The 13,048-nt window shown below is 48.3% G+C and overlaps 2 protein-coding genes across 5 annotated transcripts in view; both read right to left on the reverse strand.

The window, feature by feature from the left end:
* The window catches only part of LOC122871907 (NLR family CARD domain-containing protein 3-like), a 752,187-nt gene that overhangs the window by 289,871 nt on the left and 449,268 nt on the right, over window positions 1–13,048 (reverse strand).
* The window catches only part of iqca1 (IQ motif containing with AAA domain 1), a 15,336-nt gene continuing 2,817 nt past the window's right edge, over window positions 530–13,048 (reverse strand). For 2 of the 5 annotated variants that reach the window (XM_044187515.1, XM_044187519.1), the window contains exons 2-19: window positions 12,865–13,048; window positions 12,359–12,472; window positions 11,496–11,684; window positions 11,047–11,118; window positions 10,512–10,714; window positions 9,466–9,550; window positions 9,254–9,370; window positions 8,660–8,732; window positions 7,863–7,957; window positions 7,371–7,460; window positions 7,181–7,230; window positions 6,626–6,708; window positions 6,187–6,294; window positions 3,678–3,877; window positions 3,361–3,447; window positions 2,806–2,983; window positions 1,865–2,103; window positions 530–853 (exon numbers count right to left, since the gene is read on the reverse strand). The exon at window positions 12,865–13,048 is cut by the window's right edge and continues 144 nt beyond it. In XM_044187515.1, coding sequence (XP_044043450.1) covers window positions 698–853; window positions 1,865–2,103; window positions 2,806–2,983; window positions 3,361–3,447; window positions 3,678–3,877; window positions 6,187–6,294; window positions 6,626–6,708; window positions 7,181–7,230; window positions 7,371–7,460; window positions 7,863–7,957; window positions 8,660–8,732; window positions 9,254–9,370; window positions 9,466–9,550; window positions 10,512–10,714; window positions 11,047–11,118; window positions 11,496–11,684; window positions 12,359–12,472; window positions 12,865–13,048 — 2,323 coding nt within the window. In that variant the 3' untranslated portion in view covers window positions 530–697. The remainder of the gene's footprint in view (window positions 854–1,864; window positions 2,104–2,805; window positions 2,984–3,360; window positions 3,448–3,677; window positions 3,878–6,186; window positions 6,295–6,625; window positions 6,709–7,180; window positions 7,231–7,370; window positions 7,461–7,862; window positions 7,958–8,659; window positions 8,733–9,253; window positions 9,371–9,465; window positions 9,551–10,511; window positions 10,715–11,046; window positions 11,119–11,495; window positions 11,685–12,358; window positions 12,473–12,864) is intronic. The other 3 variants (XM_044187516.1, XM_044187517.1, XM_044187520.1) reach the window with 3 other exon arrangements.

Below are 13,048 nucleotides of genomic sequence, written 5' to 3' on the forward strand. Positions count from 1 at the left end.
TCTCACTCTGATCCAGACTGCCTCTGGACCCGAACATCAGGATTTCCTGCTGAGTCAGCGTGACTGTGACCTCTGACCCCGAGACAGGAAGAGGAGAAGCTGCAGGAAAATGTCACTTCCTGTCCTGGTGGAACTGGTTTGATCTGTTTGTGTGTCTGAGAGTGAAAACACCGAAACAGTCAACAACACGCTCGTTACCTGACACACCTGTCCTGAGTCCTGCTCGTTCCTCAGTACGTCAAGTCCACCAGGTCACCTCACCTCAAACTCCATGTGCCACCAAACCTCCGGACTGACTCGATCAGCCGTGATGCACCTGGACGTGTGACCTCACCTGCTGCTGCTGCCTGAATGATGTCGTCAGCAGGAAATAAAGGGAACCTGCTGCAGTTCACCTGTATGACTGATTATCTCCAGGTGTGTCTCAGTGTTCTGCGGCCACGCTGCCACCTGGTGGCAGATACCCGAACTGCACCGCGTGTCACTTCCTGCCAGCGACGACACGAGGCAGATTACTTCATGAGAGGAATATGATCAGACGTCTTTATTTCATTAGAAAACAATTGTAATGGTATTTCACAACATAAGCAAATGTTTTTGCACTACAGGAACTAAAGACACATTTTGTAAACGTGTTAAAATATCTTATTTATAAAAACAGACTAGAACCAGAGAATCAGACTAAAATCAAACACCATCAGTTCTTTTTCTTCTTCTTCGTCTTCTTCTTCATCGTCTTGCTTTTGTCCTCTTTGGTCGTCTTCTTCTTCCTCCCTCCTCCTCCTCCTTCTTCTTCGTTGGTTTTGGCAGCTCGTGCCTTCCTCCTGCCCAGCGGCGTCTTCCTGAACCAAACCTGAACAAACACAAAACAGTTCAGTCTGATAAAAACGAAGACGGTGATCATATCCGCTAAATTCATCCTGAACACCATGGCAACCACCTCGTCACACCCTAGCAACAGTCCAGAACAACCAGCAACCACCCAAAGACCAGAAAGTAAGCGAAGCCATAGCAACCATGGTGAACACAACAGCAGTCACCATAGCAACCACCAAAAATAAATGATCAATAAAAAACACATTAACCACCTTTAAAGACCACCTTAAGACCAGCAGCCATGCTAAACACCATAGCAATAACTACCCTCAAAAACATATTTCCATATTAGCCACTTTGCAATACCATAGCAACCACTTAGCAACCAACTACCAGCCACTTAGCAACCACTATGAACAACTTAGCAACCACTTCAGCCCGTTCACGTAACGTCATTCGTATATAACTCCCGTGATCGGGAGCCGCGGGGCAGTTTATCTGTCATTAGGCGGCGACCTCTAGTGGCCTCAGTAATTATGACGGGATCAAAGAAGCATAAAGAGCGCCAAAGTCCACGTAGGGAGGTGGACGGGTCAAACGCAGGACTTTCACCCAGGAGCCCGGGGTTCGTGTGAAACCAGAAGTCAACGTCGACTTATTTTAAGTTACGTTAACCTACGTAAGTTAAGTCACGTGACGTAAACACGTGACTTACGTGTTTACGTCACGTAACTTACTGATTTTAACCGTAACTCTGAGCTTTTCCTAAACCTAACCAAACTACGACCGGTTCACATTGTTAACCACATGTTTATTGTTACCATGACGACGAAGGACCGGTACGCCTGTTGCCGGGCATTCGTAGGATTATGCACGAAAAACGGTGCGTTACTTTTCGTAAGATGTCTGCGAAGCGTTGTACGAGGACACGTTGACCACGTGAGCCATGTTGAAGAAGCAACAACCTTAAATCAGCACTGTCTGTCGTGTGACGTCATTGTGTCTTTAAATAAAGTTTATATAAAACAAAGCAGTCTTTCTGTCTGACCTTGAAGGCCTCCTCCTCCTCCCTGTACACCGGCTCCATTCTCGACAGCGATTGGATGAACTCCGCGGCGGTCAGCGGCTGAAGGCGGAGCTTCTTCAGCCTGCGGGGGCGGAGCACCGAGCGGACCGCCTGCAGGATGTGACCCTGAGTGAAGCCGTCGGTGATCTTAGCCAATGAGCTGAGGTCCAGATGCGGACCAGGCTCCGCCCCCTCGGCACGCAGCAACTCCCTCCACAGGACTGAGGGAAAATGCTAATGTTAGCATTAGCATGAAATTTAGTGCTAATATAGCATGTTATAATATAACAATGATAAGTGTAAACAGGTCAGGTTGTAGACATTTTAGGTTAACTTAATAATGTGTTAGCGTGCTAAGCTAATATCAGCATATAACACTGCATTACAATATGCTAACGTTAACATGGTGAATGTACATACAATGATAACCCTCATGCTACATGTGCTAAATATCTGTTATTGTGCTATACAAACCTTTAATGTTAGCTAGTGATAACATAGCATGTTATGATGTTAAAATAATAGCTGTAAGCATGTTAACGTGCTAATGTTAGTGTTACCATGATAGCATTTATGTTCACATGTAACATAGCATTAACATGTAACATTGCAAGGTAATATAACACAACAGGCTAATGCTAAACGTGCTAACGTGCATATATAATTGCATGATAATATGCTAATGTAACTATATTAGCATGGTGAATATTTATAATGATAATGCTAAATATGCTAATGTCTTAGCATGTTATGTATATACAAGCTAATAATGTTGGTACATTGATGGTGTAACAAGCATTACATGCTAATGCAAACACCATGCTAACTTTAGCATATTATCATGCGACCGATGTTAACTCTAGTGTAATATTAGCATAGAGTCTGGTCTGGTATTTAACTGGTTTCCTGGAGACTAAACTAACCCAGTCTGGAGCTGTAGTCCGGTCTGGGGATCAGGATGATCTTCTTGTAGACTTTACAGAACGGTTTGATGTCGGCATCAAACGGTCTTCGAGTGGTCCCGATCACCAGAACTCGGTCCTGCGGTTTCAGAGTCTTCACAGATTTCAGGAGGTTTTTCTTCAACCTCCGAGGATCCACCTGGAACAGAGAGAAAGAGGTTTAACTGGTCCACTGAGGGACTGCAGGCTGGTTCAAACCAGCTCAGCCTCAGATTTCCTCTTTGGAGTCTTTCTAGAAAATCTTTATAGTCACAAATGAATAAACACAAGTTAGACACAAAGGTGTGAACAGGAAGTATTCAGATCCACATGAGACCGGTCTTCGTTGGACAGGAAGTGTTTCAGTGTGACGGAGCAGAGCAGCCAGCAGGGGGCAGCACAGACTCAGGGCTTCTTCTTCTGTCTTTCTGACCTTTAAAATGTTTCCTGCTGTTTTTCCTCTTCAGACCTTCACAATAAAACGGTGTTCAAACAACAAAAGCTCTGACGTGTTGAACCCTTTAGTAGTTTCCTGACCTCTCGCTCGCTCTTTGGCGTTTTCTTGCAGAAGGTTTTCTCTGCGTCTTCGATCCAGATCACAGACGGCTGCAGCTCTGCTGCTACCTGACAGGAGACACAACACGGACCAATCAGAGGCCAGATGCCGATGCTGATGTCACACACTGTCACACCTGTTTATCAGGTGAAACTCAGGAAGTTTGTTTTACAGCAAGATCTTTTCAAGGACAGTTTTCAAGTATTTTCAAGGTTATTTTAGACAATTTTCAAGTTTGGTGTAAGATGCTTGAAAATGAATTCCAGGTTTTCCAGGTTTCCAGGTGTGTGAGACTCACCTTGAAGATCAGGTGCAGCAGGTAGGCAGCTCCTCCTCTGCCCCGGTACCTGGTGCTCAGGTGGGCGGGGCTCAGGTGGAACAGGTGAGCTCCGGTCTCGCTGCAGACGGCGTGAACCAACATCTTCTTACCGACTCCGGACGGACCAGCCAGCAGCAGAGTCTTCACCACCGGGAACCTCTCCAGGACCGCCTGGGATCCTGGAGAGGGAACATCAAGGACTGCTGTTAGTCTCAGGGGATGTGTGACATAGGGTTAGGGTCGAGGAGGCGAGGAGGCGAGGAGACGAGGAGACAGGAGACGAGGAGAGAGGAGACGAGGAGACAGGAGACGAGGAGACGAGGAGGCGAGGAGAGAGGAGGCGAAGAGACGAGGAGATGACAAGAGAGGAGACAGAAGACGAGGAGACAGGAGACGAGGACTCGAGGAGACAGGAGAGAGGAGACAGGAGACGAGGAGACAGGAGACGAGGAGATGACAAGAGAGGAGACAGAAGACGAGGAGACAGGAGACGAGGAGACAGGAGACGAGGAGATGACAAGAGAGGAGACAGAAGACGAGGAGACAGGAGACGAGGAGATGACAAGAGAGGAGACAGAAGACGAGGAGACAGGAGCGAGGAGACAGGAGACGAGGAGATGACAAGAGAGGAGACAGAAGGCGAGGAGACAGGAGGCGAGGAGACAGGAGGCGAGGAGACAGGAGAGCGAGGACTCGAGGAGACAGGAGAGAGGAGACAGGAGACGAGGAGACAGGAGGCGAGCAGAGAGAGGCGGGAGGCGAGGAGGCGAGGAGGCGAGGAGCGAGGAGAGCGAGAAGACAGGAGACGAGGAGACAGGAGACGAGGAGACAGGAGGAGAGAGAGAGGAGTCGAGGAGACAGGAGACGAGGAGACAGGAGACGAGGAGAGAGGAGTCGAGGAGACGAGGAGATGACAAGAGAGGAGACAGAAGACGAGGAGACAGGAGACGAGGAGACAGGAGACGAGGACTCGAGGAGACAGGAGAGAGGAGACAGGAGACGAGGAGACAGGAGACGAGGAGATGACAAGAGAGGAGACAGAAGACGAGGAGACAGGAGACGAGGAGACAGGAGACGAGATGACAAGAGAGGAGACAGAAGACGAGGAGACAGGAGACGAGGAGACAGGAGACGAGGAGACAGGAGACGAGGACTCGAGGAGACAGGAGAGAGGAGACAGGAGACGAGGAGACAGGAGACGAGCAGAGAGGAGACGGGAGACGAGGAGCGAGGAGACGAGGAGCGAGGAGACGAGAAGACAGGAGACGAGGAGACAGGAGACGAGGAGACAGGAGACAGGAGACGAGGAGAGGGGAGTCGAGGAGACAGGAGACGAGGAGACAGGAGACGAGGAGAGAGGAGTCGAGGAGAGAGGAGTCGAGGAGACGAGGAGACAGGAGACGAGGAGAGAGGAGTCGAGGAGAGAGGAGTCGAGGAGACGAGGAGACAGGAGACGAGGAGACAGAAGACGAGAAGAGAGGAGAGAGGAGACGAGGAGACAGGAGACGAGGAGTTGAGGAGTCAAGGAGAGAGGAGTCGAGGAGACGAGGAGACAGGAGACGAGGAGACGAGGAGACGGGAGACGAGAGAGGAGACAGGAGAGAGGAGACAGGAGACGAGGAGACAGGAGACGAGAGAGGAGACAGGAGAGAGGAGACAGGAGACGAGGAGTTGAGGAGACAGGAGACGAGGAGACGAGGAGACGAGGAGAGAGGAGACAGGAGACGAGGAGACAGGAGACGAGAGAGGAGAGAGGAGACAGGAGACGAGGAGACAGGAGACGAGAGAGGAGACAGGAGAGAGGAGACAGGAGGCGAGGAGACAGGAGACGAGAGACGCGAGAGAGAGGAGACGAGGAGACAGGAGACGAGAGAGGAGACAGGAGAGAGGAGACAGGAGACGAGGAGACAGGAGACGAGAGAGGAGACAGGAGAGAGGAGACAGGAGACAGGAGACGAGGAGACAGGAGACGAGGAGACAGGAGACAGGAGACGAGGAGACAGGAGACGAGAGAGGAGACAGGAGAGAGGAGACAGGAGACGAGGAGACAGGAGACAGGAGAGAGGAGACAGGAGAGAGGAGACAGGAGACGAGGAGACATGAGACGAGGAGAGAGGAGAGAGGAGACGAGGAGCGAGAAGAGAGGAGACAGGAGACAGAAGACGAGAAGAGAGGAGACAGGAGACGAGGAGACGAGGAGAGAGGAGACGAAGAGTCGAGGAGACGAGGAGACGCCGAATCGAGGAGCGAGGAGACGAGGAGAGAGGAGTCAAGGAGTTGAGGAGACACAAAACAGAGAAATGAGAAGAGCCTTCTGACTCCGTGGCAACATTTTACTTCCTGTTTACATCCCCCAAAGCATCAAGGGAACTGTAGTTCCAGAACTTAGAGCAGGATCCTCCCCCAAATGGAGGAAGGACAAAGAATAATCAGTGTGTATTGACGAGTTATTGATGAGTTATTGATGAGTTATTGACGAGTGACTGACCCAGCGGCAGGACGGCGTACAGGGCGATGAGCTGTCTGACGTCAGAGAGAGACGGCATCGGTTCAACGTTCACCTGTCTGAGAGTCGAGCCCAGGTAACTGTACTCACCTGGAGACAGACAGACAGACAGACAGACAGACGGGTTATTGTCCACGCTGCCCCCTGCAGGCAGCAGCAGCTGCTGAGATCTGCTCAGCTAGTTAGCTTTAGCAGTTTATACTAAGCTAGTTAGCTTTAGCAGTTTATACTAAGCTAGTTAGCTTTAGCAGTTTTACTAAGCTAGTTAGCGTTAGCAGGAATTGATCCGCTCCCTCATTTAATTACACTGAATAACCAAGTGAATTATTACGGACAGACACAGACGACTGGGAAACTTATTATTATCATTTTCTTTCATTTTGCATTATGTTGTTGTTGTTGTTGTTGTTGCTGTTGTTACCGATGTAGTCCGAGAGCTTGATGTTCATTGGTTGGATGAGGAAACCCTCCAGAATCAACTCCTCACACAGAGACTGTAAAGACCTGAGAGAGGAACCAATCACAGCTCAGAACACCGACAGGAACCAATCACAGCTCAGAACACAGACAGGAACCAATCACAGCTCAGTACACAGACAGGAACCAATCACAGCTCAGAACACAGACAGGAACCAATCACAGCTCAGAACACAGACAGGAACCAATCACAGCTCAGAACACAGACAGGAACCAATCACAGCTCAGAACACAGACAGGAACCAATCACAGCTCAGAACACATACAGGAACCAATCACAGGCCAGAACACAGACAGGAACCAATCACAGCTCAGAACACAGACAGGAACCAATCACAGGCCAGAACACAGACAGGAACCAATCACAGCTCAGAACACATACAGGAACCAATCACAGGCCAGAACACAGACAGGAACCAATCACAGGCCAGAACACAGACAGGAACCAATCACAGCCCAGACAATCGCCCCCATCAGCTCCTCTACCAGGTGAACTCACCTGTCAGCTGTCAGGTCCTTCGCTCTCTTCTTCTTCTTCGTTTTCTTCTTCTACAAACAAAACACAGTCACATTAAATGACTCCGCCCGTCTGGGAGGTCCAACACACAGAAACAAACATTCAAATAATCACATCATGTAAAAAATTAGTTTTACAGCGCTGAGAGGAGGAGCCATTTAGTGACTTTGACCTTTCTGCTTCCTTTCTTGGTCTTCTTCGTCTTTGTTTTGTCGATGACCAGTTTGAGGTTTTTCAGCTCCGCCCTCATCAGCTCGTCCACCTGACGACATCAACAAATCAAACGCACCCACAGCTGAAATCAACCTGGAAACCTGGAAAATATTCACAAACAGCAGCCTGGAAACCTGGAAAAACATCCACAAACAGCAGCCTGGAAACCTGGAAAAACATCCACAAACAGCAGCCTGGAAACCTGGAAAAACATCCACAAACAGCAGCCTGGAAACCTGGAAAATATTCACAAACAGCAGCCTGGAAACCTGGAAAAACATCCACAAACAGCAGCCTGGAAACCTGGAAAAACATCCACAAACAGCAGCCTGGAAACCTGGAAAATATTCACAAACAGCAGCCTGGAAACCTGGAAAAACATCCACAAACAGCAGCCTGGAAACCTGGAAAAACACACTGTAAGAAATGACATGAAACAAACACGACTCACCTGAAGTCGGACTTCCTGTTCCACTTCCTGTCTCTTCTCCTCTCTGAGCAGCTGGACGTCAACACTCTGACGGTCGTCACGGCAACGCCACACATCTGGACACAGCGACAGGAAGCGTCAGGTGTGTGAGAACCTTTATTTTCTCAGGACGAGACAGGAAGCGTCTGAAGCCACCGACGCTATAAAAAACACAACAATGAACCGATGCGGGAGCCGCTTCCTGTTCCCAACAGCTCCACTTCCTGTTGGGAAATGTGCACTTCCTGCGTGAGCAGCGGGCTGGGAGCCAATCAGAGAGCAGCTGGAGCGACGTCCTCAGATGAACTCGCTGATTCATTCAGTCGGATTTTAAGATTCTGTTTCATAAAAACACTTTTCAAGTTCAGCGGCTCCTCTGCCACTTCCTGTAACACATTCACGCTGGTCCTGGTCCTGGTCCTGGTCCTGCTCCTGGTCCTGGTTTCCTCTGGACGTATACATGTCATGCAGCAGTTTGACCTTTGACCTCTGAGGCCGTCTGACTGAAGTGAAGCTCTAAACAAACAGGAAGTTCAGACCGACATCGATCCATCAGAAATCAGCTGAAGTCTAAAAACCGAACCTGGTTTTTAGACTTTCATGTTTTAAGTTTGTGTCCTGCAGCTTCTTCTTCTGTGGTGTCTCAGTGGATTCATGGAGGTTTATTCTGGACCGGATCTCCGGACGAGTTCACGTCTGAGTTCAGGTCCGACTGACGTTTCCGACCTGTTGTCATGGAGACGGCTCGGTAACGTTAACACCGGCAGATTTAAACTGACCTGAGTAGGTTTTATCTCCGTCGACGACATCAGAGAGGAAACAGCTGCGAGGATTCATCCAGCTGTTATCGCCCTACGACAGACAAGACCACATCGGACCACATCAGACCACATCGGACCACATCGGACCACATCAGACCACATCGGACCACATCGGACCACATCGGACCAGATCAGACCACATCGGACCAAAGTTTAAACATTTTGTGAAAAAAGTTTTACGACAATAAAGTTTTAATTTCGAGAAAAAGAAAAACAACGTTTGTAAAAAACTTTATTGTCCAACATTTAAACTTTATTCTTGAAATGTCAGATGTTGTTTAACAGTGACCCAAATACTGCCGTTATATTAACATGATCAATAAAATGATTAAAATTATTAAAGTGATCAATAAAATGATTCTCATCGTATCTTTATTTCACAATAAAACTGTAAAATAAAGCTTAAAAAGGTAAAGATCCATATTTTATATCGTATTATATTTATATATATTTATATTATATAACATTTGAACTGGAGCAGTTCATTTCATTATTGATTACTTTGTTTCTGATTCAGTTTTCGATCGATTCTTTTGTAAATTAAACTCGTACCTGCTCTTTCTTCTTCTTCTTGTTTTTTCCTGCCGTCTCTTTCTTCTTCTTCTCTGGTCCTCCCTGCTTCTTCTTCTTCTTCTCTCTCTCGTCCCGCGCTGCCAGCTCAGCTGAGACCTGAAACCCGAACGAAGACGTCAGATATAAACTAGCAGAGAAGAAGAGAAGCGCTGCTGCAGAGACAAAGAGACGAAGAAGAAGCGTCCGATCACCTGTTCAGGTGTTTTCTGAGCGAAGACAGACGCCGATCCTCCGGCTGACACGTCGGGAAACTCTGGAAACGTTCCTGCGGCGTCTCTGCAGGCGAGAAGAAGCTCGTCTTTACTTTCCGTCAAGAGAAACCAGTTAAACCAGTCCGACCTTTAGACTGGAACTGTGAGACATGAGGAGATCCTCAGGAGGAGGAAGAGGAGGAGGAGGAGTAATCAGAGGTCTTCATCAGGTCTAAAAGGCTCACAAAGGTCAAAGGTCAGCACTGATCGATAGCATCTGACTGGCTGCAGTCACTTCTGCCAGACCTGATTTAACACGTCCACCAATTTACCGTTTTACAGCTTCTTCCTCCTTTAATTATTAATGATGTCATAAAGGAGCCTGATGATGTCATCGAAGCCAGTTTATTTAGATTTTAACTTCGTGTGTCAAACTCAGGTGTTGCTTTACCTGCAGCTGACGAAGATGATCTACATCACCGGCCTCCTGTTCTGCTGTGATTTATTGTTTCTTTGTGCACTAAAACTGCCTGTTTTTTGAGTTGGATTTGGTTGAAGTCAGTTTGATGAATCTGAAACAACCACTGAAGCTACATTAAACGCACCGACAGGTTTATGTCTGTGGGTCGGTTCCTCTGACCTTTGACCTTCTGTGACCTGACGAAGACCTCTGATGGACTCTTTGTTTAATTAAACGATCTGAAGGATCCTGCAGGTTCTACCTGGATGTCAGAGAGTCCGGATGTCTCAAAATGTCCAAATAAAATGTTTTAAACCTTCGAATGTTTGAGCTGATTGTTGCTAATCTCAGCGGAACACGTGAGGAACCCGAGGAGGAACCAGAGGAACCAAAATAACCAAAGACAACAGGGGAGGAACCAGGAGAAACAATTATGAGGAACAAGAGGAAGAATCGGAGGAACCAGAGGAACCATGGGAACCCCAGGAAGCGGAGGGGTGAAAGGAGGAACCAGGAAGTGTCTCAAAATGTCCAAAAGTTACAAATAAAAAGGTCTGAAAACTGATATTTGAGGTTCTGGTCTGACCTGCACTCGAGGAACCACTGTCGGATCTGTTTCTGCAGAGTCTCCCTGATGTCGGTTCCCTCCACGTCTAGAACCGACTGCTTCACACTCAGCTGAGCTCTCTGGTATTCCTCCTCGTTCTGATCCTGGATCAGCCTCCGACCCACTGACACCCGCCGGGCCTGGAGCTGGGCTGAACTGGGACCAGGAGGCTCCGCAGGGATCTGATGAACCAAGAGAACTATGAGGACGTATGAGGAACCAGAGGAACAAGGGGAACTATGATGAACCAGGGGAAACAAAGGAGGAACCAGGGGAACTATTAGGAACTATAAGGGACCAGGGGAACAAGAGGGGGAACCAGAGAACCTTGGCGGATATATGAGGAACCAGAGGAGGAACAACAACCAGACCAACAAGATGAGGAGAACGCGGAACAGCAGAGACCTGGGGGAGCAGAAGTATGAGGAACCATAGGAACCATGGGAGGAACAAGAGGAACCAGGGGATCTATGGGAACTGGAAGAACTGGAGGAACCAGAGCGGGCGACGTTACCATTCCCAGAAACACCATCTCGTCGGTTCTCTGAGCGTTGGTGCGGTTCCTCTGACTGTGACCTCGCCACACCTGAAACACAACAGAACCAGGTTCTTACAGCGAAACACTCAAACACCTTTAGAGGATTCGCATCGTTCGTTCAGGATCTTTCAAACAAAACGTAACGAACGTTGAATATTAGCAGGAATTAATATTCAAGCGCAAACCTTATTATTAAAATTCCAGTATAAAACAATAAAACGTAATTTATTTACGATTTAAAAGTCGTAACTTTATTTTAAAACATCATAAAAAGTAATAATCTGGATTTTAAAATCTTCACCTTTAACTTTAAATTCGTAACAAGTGATAAAAAGTCGTAATTTAGATGTTTTATGTCTAAATCTTTCAGAAAAACAGAAAACAGCTTCCTGGGTTTCGTTCTTCAGGTGTTTCAGATCTGTTACCTTCTGGATCCGGATCGCAGCCTGATCTGGGGTCAGGTTTGGGGGTCTCCAGGTGTGTCTGTGGACGCCTCTCTCTGATTGGACGAGCTCCTTCATGAACTGCGCTCTGATTCGTCCCTGCCGAGCGCGCTCAGACACCTGCAGGAGACGGACCGCCTCCTCCAGACTCATCGACTGGACCGAACTCACCTGGAGGGAAATAAAGATTCAAATTTTAAAACTTTATTTAAACTTCGTCTAACTACGTCTGATCAGGACTGTAGAGAGACCAGGTCTGATCAGGACTGTAGAGAGACCAGGTCCGGTCAGGACTGTAGAGAGACCAGGACCGGTCAGGACTGTAGAGAGACCAGGTCTGATCAGGACGGTATGAACAGAGACCAGGTCCGATCAGGACTGTATAGAGACCAGGTCCGATCAGTACGGTATAAACAGAGACCAGGTCTGATCAGGACGGTATGAACAGAGACCAGGTCTGATCAGGACTGTAGAGAGACCAGGTCCGATCAGGACTGTATAGAGACCAGGTCCGATCAGGACTGTATAGAGACCAGGTCCGATCAGGACTGTAGAGAGACCAGGTCTGATCAGGACGGTATGAACAGAGACCAGGTCTGATCAGGACTGTAGAGAGACCAGGTCTGATCAGGACTGTATAGAGACCAGGTCCGATCAGGACTGTAGAGAGACCAGGTCTGATCAGGACTATAGAGAGACCAGGTCCGATCAGGACTGTAGAGACAGGTCTATCAGGAGAGACCAGGTCCGATCAGGACTGTAGAGAGACCAGGTCTGATCAGGACTATAGAGAGACCAGGTCTGATCAGGACTGTAGAGAGACCAGGTCTGATCAGGACTCTCACCTTCTGGTTGCTTCGTTGTGTTTCCAGGATGTTGGTGAACATGGTCTGTCTGTCTCTCAGCAGCTGGATCTTGTCTGTCAGGAAGTATCGGGGGACGGGGATCTCCAGATCCTTCTGCAGACACAAACACATCTTTACGTTCATGTCATCATCATTATTACGCTTCTTCATCTTATAAACATGATGATGATGATGAGCTGTTCTCCACCTGCTGCAGTTACTGCTATGATCTGAACCCTCTCAGACATGTAGTCTCAGTTTGTTGTTGCTACTTTCTCAACTCTAGAACGAGTCGATGTTTCATGTCTGAGAGTTCAGGTCTGACGGAGTCAGGACTCTGAGGAGGTTTCTGACTTATGTGAACTATTTTACAGCTCGTGTGGTTTCCTCTCGTCTGTCCAACCTCGAGGTGAAAACGGACACAAACTGCTGGATTTTATCAGCAGCTGTGAACCAGTTTTCTTCCTGGCTGAGGGGGATCAGGTCTGATGGTTTTCTGGACTCACCGGCGTCATCTTCAGGTCCAGCAGCAGCTCATCAAAGTAGTGAAACTCGGACAGCTCCAGCTCCACCATCTGACTCCTGAGCTCCAGGAGTCGACCCGTCAGCCCGTCCAGAACCATCCGGACCGCCCGCCTCCTCTGAGGCTGCACCAGCTGCTCGTAGACCTCCCCCAGACTGCGGAAGATC

The sequence above is a fragment of the Siniperca chuatsi genome, linkage group LG24 (genome assembly GCF_020085105.1).
Source record: "Siniperca chuatsi isolate FFG_IHB_CAS linkage group LG24, ASM2008510v1, whole genome shotgun sequence".
Taxonomy (NCBI): Eukaryota; Metazoa; Chordata; class Actinopteri; order Centrarchiformes; family Sinipercidae; genus Siniperca; species Siniperca chuatsi.